Genomic DNA, 10,448 nt, shown 5'->3' with positions numbered 1-10,448 from the left:
GGCCAAATATTGTGCGAACAAATATTATAATATTTTATTTTATTATTATTTTATTATTTTTTAAAAGCATTTTTAGAGGACTATCTCTATGAATTACATATTTTATTATAAAATTTAATAGAATAAACCTCTAATATACTTTTTATTTTTAAATATAAAATAAAAAATAAATTTAACTCTCTATATTTAAAAAACTAAATTTAATTTTTTATCCTTATTATAATTTATATACTAAATTATTTATATATATTTTTAATTGGTATCTAATATTTCTGATTTTGTTTTTTTAAAGATAAATATTTTCCTTCAAAGATAAAAGGAGAAAAAATTAAAATATTAATAAAATAAAATAAAATAAAAAGTATAGATACTATTGCACTCAAATAAAAACTTTCTACTCAAATGGCCTTTAAAATAAAGTGCACTGTTGGCATGGTCTCATGTGGTTAACCAGCTGACCTTGGGGTTAAATTCCAATTCTTCTTGGCATTGTTCAACTTCTCCCAACAAATTAGGACGTACTACTTAATTAGCACTGCCAGCATGAATGGTTTGTTTTCTCCAATTCGTCATCTCCACGTGTAGGCAGCACAGTATCACACGTGCGATCCACGATTGTCAACTTATCAAGGATAATGTGTCGCTTAAATTCCATGCATATGACTATCTCATAACACGTGGCTCTCGGTCTCACCTCTACATCCCCAAACCGAACAATGCCTCCCTTATTTAACTTCTGCATGTCTCTGCACCGTTACAGCTTAGATTAGAGATGCCACTGAACATGGCCAAGTTGAGGTCTTATAAACCCACCGCCAGCGATGCTCCACCGCCACCTCCGCAGCCCCCGTGGGAGGTTGTTGCTCTTGTTGCTCATCATCTTGACCCAAAAATCCTAGCTATTGCTTCTTGTGTCTCCAAGTCATGGTACATTTCCACGTCATCTGATCACATCTGGCGCCCTTTTTGCACTGCCCATTATCCTTCTGTGTCTCAACTGAGACTCAATAACCCTTTGATCCCTTATAACCGCCTGTATGCTATGGCCTATACCGCCACCAAACGCCGTGTAAAAAGCCCATCTAAGCCCCAGGTTTCTCTCGACAAACTCATATTCGTAATCAATATAAGCGCCAAAAAGAAATCTCATTCGATTATCAACACAGCGAAGCCGGGAAGTGAACTGGACCAGCACATGTATAGAGGGGTTTTCAGGTTCGATATTGATGCAAATTACTACTTGCATGAGGCGATCGAAGATGTGAGAATCTCGTGGCATGTTGTGATGGAAGGGTGGAGGGAGGTTTTCACAATGATGGACGTGGAAGGGAAAGTGGGATTCAGTCGCGGCGGTGAAGGGTGGTTCTCGGCGGAGCTTCCATGTCCAGGGTGTTGCTTGAGTGATACAATGAGTAGTGGGGTAGTAGCAGACTTGAAGTTAAGGTTCAGCGGCGATCATGGAGAATCAGAAAGTGATGGGAAAGTTAAGGTTGACAAGGTGAGCGTGGGAATTCTGAGTATTGTTAATTGGAGATATGTGAGTCTTGAAAATGGTCTTAGGTACTTGCAGCATTTTCTCGTACCATGAATTCGATAAATGTGTTATAAAGTTCAGTAAGTGGAGAAATTAGTTTTGTGCCCATCTCCTCCTACTGACATACATAGTACGTGAATGGACCTAGTGTACATAACTTCATGCAGTTGAATTAAATTTGCTGAAATGCGTGTTTAAGCCTTCTGCTTGGTGATAAACAATTGGGATTGAGCTTCGAATTTCATTGTCATGAGTCTGTAAAATGATAAAAGCTTACGCATCCCTTGTCAATTCAGGGCGCTGTCATATACACTGTATATGTGTATATATATAAATATTTGGAACCGGACCAAACACGCTGGGGCCGAATCAACCCGATCCTAATTTTAATTTCCAAATATTTTTCGTCACTAGCTACCGTTAATCCAAGAAATGCATTGGTCCGGCTGATAATATAACTGTAAGAGCGTGGGTGGTAATGCTCTTGCGAGGTGGTACATCATTTTATTTCAAAGAGTTTTTTTATGCTCATGTGGGTGGTAAAGTGCACCATTGTATTTTAAGTTTTTAATGCAGCTGTATTGACTATAAGGCCATATGCTACACGCTCTTAGTATTGGGTACAATTTCCAAACTGCTAAATGGACGCCATTAATGAATTCAAATTGCTAAATGAATGCCCTTAAAACAATTAAAATCGGAAAAAGAAGAAGGGATTTAATTCGGGACACCGCTGTCAAGCTTTGGTCCAATTCACCAACTACATGCCCGCTAATTCGTCCCAAGACCAGAAATTTAAGGGCTAAACGGTAATTTTCACTTCTTCCCGCTTATTTTCTTTCTCAAGTATGAGATTTTGCTGTCCTCCCTCGAGGAACTCGAAACAAAAAAAAATCATGGCGCGAAAGAAGACCTCGCCGTCCTCTCATTCACCAATCCTAATCGGTATGTAAATAGAATCCTTGATTCGCTACAAAAAGCGTAGAGGTCGATTTCTCAGTCCGCCTCTAATTCTCTGTAATTTTGCTCTCTTATAGGTAATTGTGAGGTTACTGTGGAATCTAACAACTTCAGTACTTCCAAATCGGATCCAAACAGCCTTCATATTTCAACCACCAGAAACTCAAAAATCAAAATCTCAGGTGTCTTTTTCACCGTTGAATTTTTCTTTTAATGTTTTATTTGTTTGTTTGGAAGCCCGGGCGTGAGATTTCATTACTTTGACTAATAGGTTTCATTTTAGTTGACCCAAACAATCTCCAGATGATAAGTGTGCATTAATTTATCACAGATTAATTATTGCTACTTTATCAGCGTTTGGACAGTGTAAAATTGAGGCTTTCTGAAAGACATGAAACCATGCAACAAATTACATAATTTTGCAATTTTAATTCCGGCGCATTATTTATTCCAAACAAGACTTGTTTCTATGCTTCGGTCATGGAAAAATAAAGCAAAGATAGATATTGCCGCGATTTATTGCAAACAAGGCCTTTTTTTTGTTTTTTTTTTTTTTGCTTTGATAACACAAAATGAAGGAGAGTTGGATATAATTTTCATTTATGGAAATGGAACTATTATCTAGCAAATACCTTTATACAATTAACATGCATAGATGCATGTGTATATGGATAGAAATGTATGATTGTTAAATATTGTAAGCGTTCCTAGTTCAATTGATGGTTGTGTGAGCCTTTTGGGAGAATGAATCTGGATGACAAAATGCGGTCTTAGTTTGTAAAGTTCTATACCAAGACATATTTTCGAGTGTTCATTTGGCAAAACGTGGAGTATTAATACCAAGGGCTCTTTACTTCTAGTAGTATATAACCATATAAAGCATGCAAATTATTAACTTGGTTCTTTTGGGCAGTGAGAGAAGAGCTTAACAGAAGGTGCTGTGATGATATTGAGCAATCTAGAGCTGAAGAAAGTATGTTGTTTCCCCATTTGATTTACATGAAAGGGAAAAGATTTGAAAGAAAATTCTTCTTCTAATTTGGTAGATTCTTTTTTTTTTTTCCTTTCTTTTCTCCAGAAATATTGGAAGTGGGGAAAAATTTACCTCTTGGGGAAGAATATATGTTTTCCCTTGTAAATTCAAAATTTTCTGATAGCTGTTATCTTCAGGTAGTATATCTTATTCTCCATGCCTTGTTATTGCCGACGATCTCTTTTGATATCCCAAATTTTTCCATTGTCTTTTTTTTTTTTTTTTCTGTTATCTTGTGCATATGTTTTAATCAATATATTTTCTTATGCCTTTACACTTCGCCTAAGTTTGTGCACATGTGGATTTTATAGGAGATTTTAAAGATGTACACGCGAGAACTACCTACAATGAATTTCGCTGCAAATACTGGAAAGCAATCAATGTTTCTAGAAAAATGCATCTCCAATGGGTATATATTGTTTTCACTTTCTATATTCTTATTGTATGTCATGCTTGTTTCAATGTATTCTTCTACGTCCCTTAGTCATTACCTGAACTATACACTAAGGACAAGTGAACTTTTTCTTTTTAAAATTTTTCTATTTGCTTAACTGTCTTACTTTCTGAATGATTATGTTGCCTCCTCACAATATATTCATAGCCATAAATTTTAATTTGTCTAATTGTGTGCCTTGTTGTGAGTTTATATTTGCTGAAAAGCTCTTTGGTCTAACACAGCAACTACAATGCTCATCATTCTACTAATCAAGGGAAGTCAAAGTTGCAACATAGACGAACATTTTGATTATGTATCATTAATTTTGCAGGAAGTACTGTTCACTGCTTTTGAAATCCAAGTTTGCTGAAGGTTCTGGAGTGGTAGGACTAAATTTTTCTTTCTTTCTCTTTTTTTTTTTTTTTTTTCTCAAGATGTTTGCTTTCCAGTCCTTATCCATGTTATTAGCATTAAATTCCTTTTCTTTTATTGTAAAAAAATGGAAAGAGCATTGTTTATTTTAGAGAGTTGTGAACTGAACAATCTAGTACTTAGAGCAGTATCGTACCGAAGAAAGCATTGTCTTCATTACAAATACATTCTACAATGTGTTGCATCTGGTTATCACCTTCCACAGCAGGCGTACAATTCTTAGCCTTAGTGCCAGAAAAAGCCTTCATGTAGACAAGTGGCGTGTTTAACAAGATTAAATTGATGACATTTTATCCTGTTTTCTGCCCCTTTGCCTCTCCTTTACTTGATAAATTTGTGGGCAATGGGTGCATTTTTGTTTGTATGAAAGAATAATATGCTGGATTGGACAAACTCTGTCTTATCTCTTTACACATGCTGTGCAGCTGTATTTATTTCATTGTTTTTGCAGGTTATAGCTGCAATTACATATCAAATAGTCCCTGCTGATACACAGTATGCTGAGATTCCTATTGCTGCTGTCAGTTCAGACTATCAACGCAAGGTTATTGGATCACATTCATTGCTTTTCCTTGCACATAGTGCTATCAAGCTTGCTTTGTTTTCAGCATTGTATTCTACTGAAGAGAAATACGCCTATGTACTGTTTGGAATTATATAATCTCTTGGCCCCATATTATTTTTCTTGGTTCTGCTATACAACATACTGCAGCTTAATTATAAAATGTGAATATAGGAATGTATATTGTAAAAAAAGGTTTTGCAATAATGATTTGAGTGCTTAGAAGGAACTAGTTGATTTGTGATCTTCCTCTGTTTCAGATCTATAAACAATTTTTAGTTGCTCAACAATGCCTGTAGTGTATTGTTTCTCATGCATATGTACCTTTTCTCCACTTGTGCTTGAAACAACCTTGTGCAGGGACATTTTACATATGTGCTCTTTTACTCTAATAATCCTCGACTTGATTCGATTTAACTTCCATATCTTATTTAATTTCAGGGTTTTGGTCGCTTGTTGTACAAGGAATTGAGGAAGAGACTTTGGAATGTTGGTGTTCGTGCTATATATTGTTGGGGAGATAAGGAATCTGAGGGTTTTTGGCATAAACTGGTAACATATTGATATAAAAACTCCTTGCTGGAGCGATGGATGTCACATTTGTTAATTCAAATTTATGTTTGTTTTCCTGTTAAATAGAAACATAATGCAATAATTATAATAGAATTCTACTTGCTTATTCAGTATGCTGGTAATCCAAGTTCTATAATATTTATATAAATATTTGAAATACTTGAATTTAGGAGGAAAAGAAACATTTAGGTTAATTATGATTTTTCAAGAATACTAATGAAGTACAATTATCTGAAAAATAAAATTGCAATGGAATTCAAGTGATGTGATGTCTGGATAACATGCCTCACCATTTCAAAGGTGAGCTAAATGCCTTGACCAGATGTGTTTCTCTAAAAGCCTACATATGCATTTTAGTATGCAACAAGACTCTTCACCTTTTAAAAGGACGTTTTCTGTAATTCTGATGTAATTTCATAAAATTGGTACTACTGAAAAGTATTAGTGTTTTCAACTCTTACAAAAAAGTTATTATTTTAAAAATTGCAGGGTTTTCAATCAATAGCAGAGGTGGACAAAAAGGGTAGAGCTGGCAGGCTGCCAATCAAGGCTGATGTCCGCAGAGCATTATGCTTCCCTGGTGGTTCAGTTTTAATGGTCTCTCATCTTGGTGAGGATATTTCAGCTAATGATTCAGAGTTGCAGAAATTCCATTTTCCACTGAGGCCTCAAAAGCTCTCATCGGCTATTGATATTTCTGTTCATCTTGGAAAGGATTACAATACTCTGGGTACAAGAGATGAATTAATTCCTAGAGCAGAAAGTTCTCACCCTGAAGGGCTAATAAGAGAAGAAGGTACTGTTTAGATGGTAATATTTATATAACTTTGAATTTCAGTTATTTATTCTACTATAGAAATTTTCGTCAGATGAACGTGCATTATTAATTTGGATGGCATCATTACCAGGAAGGCACTTCCTTACCATGCTGAAACTTCAAAAAGGAAGGAGCTAATATGTTAAAATCTGGAAGTGATTTTACCACTGCCAGTTAAAGCCTCACTTTATAGTTATAGATCTTTATCCATCTTTAACGAGTGAGGGTTTTTTTTTAGGTTATTCCTGGGTCAGTCTTCAATCTTTTTGTTTGTTCTCATCAGGATTCTGTTGGAATGGGGATTGTGAGAAACTGGATACTTTTGGGGGTCTGGGATGCAGCAAGAAGTCAAGTGGTGCAGGACTGGAAAAGATTGAAGCTGATATTGATGCTAAATTTTGCTCTTGCTATACACAAAATAAAAGGAGGAGAGTTTGGGAAGCCTCATTATCCTCGCTGAAATCGAAAAAAGTGAAGGGAAGCCATCAAATCGACTGCACAGAATATTCAGGAAGTGACAGAATGGAGTCTTGTTTCAATGAATGCTCCTTGGCCATTTCAAAAGGTAACTCTTTTCTGGAGGTCTCTGATACAGATCCTTTGACCAGTAATTGCATGGAAAATAATGCCAAAGAAGGTAGATCAATTAATATGGGATCAGAGGCTATTGTGAGCAGAGGGCTTCAGTCAATGGGGGACAACATCCAAATCATGTTGATGAACATTGCTGATGAGGCTAAGAAAATTCATCTAACAAAGGTATAGCTGATTTATAGAATTACTTTTGAGAGCCAAACTGATGTAATTGGTTCCATAAGAACCAAGGAGATTGAGATGATCTGTAGTTCCAATTCTGATCCTAATGCTTTGAAATGTTAATATATCAGAATGTCCGTAGGTTCATGTCTCTGAAACTTGGTGGCAATTTCCAATGTTATTGATATTTCCTTCTAAGTTTCATATGCTTGAAATTTATGGTGGTCTTTTCTTCCCTTTGAAATTTGAGGAATGCTATTCCATTCTAGAATTCTCCTCTGTAGATGAAGATGAGTGATGGCCCAACTTTTGCAGTTGGTTTTAGTACTTCTGCTTTGTAATTTTATGTCCATGAGTTGGTGCAAGCTTGTTTCCGATATGGATTCTGATTTATTACTCTATAAAGTAAGTGTGAAAAGAAAGATTCTTGTAAAATATGAATAAGTATTAGAAGTTGTTCTGGGCTAGGGTCTTGTGGTCAACTGTTTGCCCTGCGGTTGCAAGACCTTTGCTTTCCCTTTCCTTTAATTTTGCAAAGAGAGAACAAGGAAAATTCGATTCCCTTTTTGTGAGGAGAGATTTAATGTTGTTCACTCATCTAAGGTTTGAGACGCTTTTTATGTGAACTTGCATAGATAGATGACTTGCTCAGTAGCTACTTAAGAAATGATTCAGTTCTTGCAGTTTGCCTCTGTGCAAACTATCAATCCTTTACAGTTAACCATGTTTCTAGGATAGTTTTTGCTTTTCTTTCTAGGATAGTTTTTTCTTTTTCGTAATCTTTTGGTTGATGATGAATTTGTATAAATTCTAAAGCTCTTTCTCTCTGCCCCCTCTTTTCTTTCAGTTGATAACTTGTCTTTCTGCTTTGAGGTTCATTCTTCAGAGCAATATTTTCTGATGATTAATCTCCATTTCACATAGGTAATCGAAAGCCTTGGTGGTACTGTCACCTCTGATGGCAGTATAAGCACACATGTAGTCACAGGAAAAATCAGAAAAACTTTAAATTTCTGCACTGCTCTCTGTTCAGGGTTAGTTTCTATCTGATCCTTGTACTTACGCATTGCTGTATAATTGTGTTGCTCTTGCATTTTATTTATTACTTTCCATCGAACAATTTTGAGGCAATTATTTTTGTTTATGTTATTGTTAATGGATCCTTTTCCTTCTATTATTAGCTAAATCTGGATATTGCAATGATTGCATGGATATATTCCCATATTTCTTATTCAGAACTTCTACGAGTTTTCTTTTTCAGTTTTGCTTGAGAGTTACTGTTGGAAATTTAAACTGAAGTTCATATTTATCCAGATTTACCTGGTTATCTCTGAGTATGTCTTAAGCATATCTTGCGTGAAATTTTTTTCCCTCTGCTGTGGACATATTGTATTTTAAAAGAATCAGCAGGATAAGAAGTTGGGATTTTGCCTTTTTTATGTTGCCTTTCATATGAGCTATCGCTGGTTACACATTATAAGCATGTATCGTCTATGGTGTCTTAAGCAGTGCTTGGATAGTCTCATCCAGTTGGTTAAAAGAAAGCTTCCAGAACGGCAGATTTGTAGGTGCGTAAAGTGACTAAATTTTTTATCAATTAAGTGGTTTTACTAAGAAATTCCATTTATATTTTTTGCCCATCTAATGTGCAGATGAATGGCCTCATGTATTGCATGATGAAGAATACATGCTCAAGTATAGAACTGGGTTAAAGGATGCAATTCTTAGAGCAAAAGCCAGACCCAAAGCTCTTCTTAGAGGGTATGACATATGCATATCCGCTCATATCCAGCCTCCAGTAAAAACTCTGTCTGCTATTGTCAAGTCTGCTGGTGGGAATGTAAGTTCTTCACTTCTTGCAATGAGTGATGTGGTATCAGGAAGTGCATGCTTATTAGTTGTATAATACGATCTATAACTCTGCATTTAGCGGCCTCATCTAGTAATTTACTTGTCCTGTTCTGCTATGCAAGATGCTTTAGTTCTTTTATTTTCTCGGATTCAATATTTCAAATATACATAAAAAACGGATCTAAAGACATGCCAATTGGAAAAGAACAAAGTATGGTCAACATATGGTTCCGGTGGAGATTATATTAGATTTGGCGTATACGAGTGAAATCATTGCCATCCTTATAAATTTGTTGATCCGTGTACGCATGCAGATTGTTTCTGGACTGAACAAAATAAGTGAAGCATCAAATGCAATATTTGTTGGTTGTGAAGAAAACATGGAAGAAGCATTATCAGCTTCAAAGAAAGGAATACAGACTTTCAGCAGTGATTGGTTGATGAACTGCATAATGAGACAAGAACTGGATCTGCAGGCATTTCAATTTGCCGAGTCCTTATGAGGAGACTATAATTTGTGGTGGGAAATGTAAATTGGCATCTTTTGCCTTTTCCGTAAGAAAATGCGATTAATTCTTGTTCCGAAATCAAGTTCTCGGGAATTAAAATTTGTCTCTAAATCCTTTGTAATGCAATGGAAGGTCTGGTTTATCTGAATGAAAGTGTTGTAGGAGGCTTGGTTATTGGTTCCTGAAGAATGGTTTGTCCTAAAAAGTAACAGGGAATGAATGTATTAAAATATATATGGAGAAATCAGCTTGGTTATAATTGTAATTTTATCCGTATATGAATTAGGAGTAATGTTACATAGTCTATTTTAGTTGGTAATGTTGACGTGGTATAATAGTTGATGTCGGGATCGCTCTACTGTAGGTTTGTTTCTGTTTTTATAGAGATATCGAAGTTCTATTTTTTCTGGAGATCAGCTTCTGTATTTTGTGCTAGAAATAATTATAGAGTTTCATTATCTTTTTTATTTATTCGGCGAGTTGAGGTATATCAAGTAGAGATAATTATTATATAATTTTTTCCACATATATTAAATTCATCAGCTGTTCACCTTAATTATTAATTAATTTAATATAGATTTATGTTTTTGAGTTTTTATTATCTTCTGCACTAGTTTTAGGCTTGAAAATAATTATAAATCAGACAATTATTAACAAATTGTGTTATAAATATATAATTATAGCAAGTAAAATATATTAATTAATTATTTTTATAAGAATTAAAATTAAATGTCATCAAAATTAATTTTTACCTTACTCTAGTTTTTTTACCCTACTCCAATATAAATGTTGGTTTTTCTATTGAGTTTGATAATAAATTTAAGTCATTAAATTTTATTTGATAATGAGATTTTTTTATTTAATATTTCAAAAATTAAATTTATATTAGAAATAGATAGAGCATGTGATTTCTAAATGTAATTTCTGAATGAAAATCATAATTTTTTTATCGATGGAATGAAAATATAAAAACATAAGTTTCTAT

General features: G+C 34.7%; 2 protein-coding genes across 3 annotated transcripts; both read left to right on the top strand.

Moving 5' to 3' along the window:
- Window positions 1–740: 740 nt before the first annotated feature.
- On the top strand, window positions 741–1,738 carry LOC8268015 (probable F-box protein At5g04010). Its single transcript, XM_002530048.3, has one exon. The coding sequence runs from the start codon at window positions 773–775 to the stop codon at window positions 1,586–1,588; it is 816 nt and encodes a 271-aa protein (XP_002530094.1). The 5' UTR covers window positions 741–772; the 3' UTR covers window positions 1,589–1,738.
- Window positions 1,739–1,888: 150 nt separating this feature from the next.
- LOC8268016 lies at window positions 1,889–9,611 on the top strand. 2 transcript variants are annotated; one of them, XM_048369746.1, is made up of 14 exons: window positions 1,889–2,479; window positions 2,572–2,676; window positions 3,408–3,467; window positions 3,573–3,664; window positions 3,842–3,936; window positions 4,295–4,346; window positions 4,847–4,939; window positions 5,399–5,509; window positions 6,020–6,326; window positions 6,631–7,106; window positions 8,028–8,137; window positions 8,613–8,671; window positions 8,756–8,943; window positions 9,269–9,611. In XM_048369746.1, exons 1-14 carry the CDS (start codon window positions 2,383–2,385, stop codon window positions 9,455–9,457), a joined length of 2,034 nt encoding a protein of 677 aa, XP_048225703.1. In that variant the 5' UTR covers window positions 1,889–2,382; the 3' UTR covers window positions 9,458–9,611. The 2 variants fall into 2 exon arrangements, with proteins under 2 accessions (XP_048225703.1, XP_048225702.1); XM_048369745.1 differs by having other exon boundaries at window positions 3,839–3,936.
- The last annotated feature ends 837 nt before the right edge of the window (window positions 9,612–10,448 follow it).

Source organism: Ricinus communis, chromosome 10 (genome assembly GCF_019578655.1).
Source record: "Ricinus communis isolate WT05 ecotype wild-type chromosome 10, ASM1957865v1, whole genome shotgun sequence".
In the NCBI taxonomy this organism is placed as follows: Eukaryota; Viridiplantae; Streptophyta; class Magnoliopsida; order Malpighiales; family Euphorbiaceae; genus Ricinus; species Ricinus communis.
Note: the sequence above shows the minus strand (reverse complement) of the source record. Positions and strands in the feature narration are given on the sequence as shown.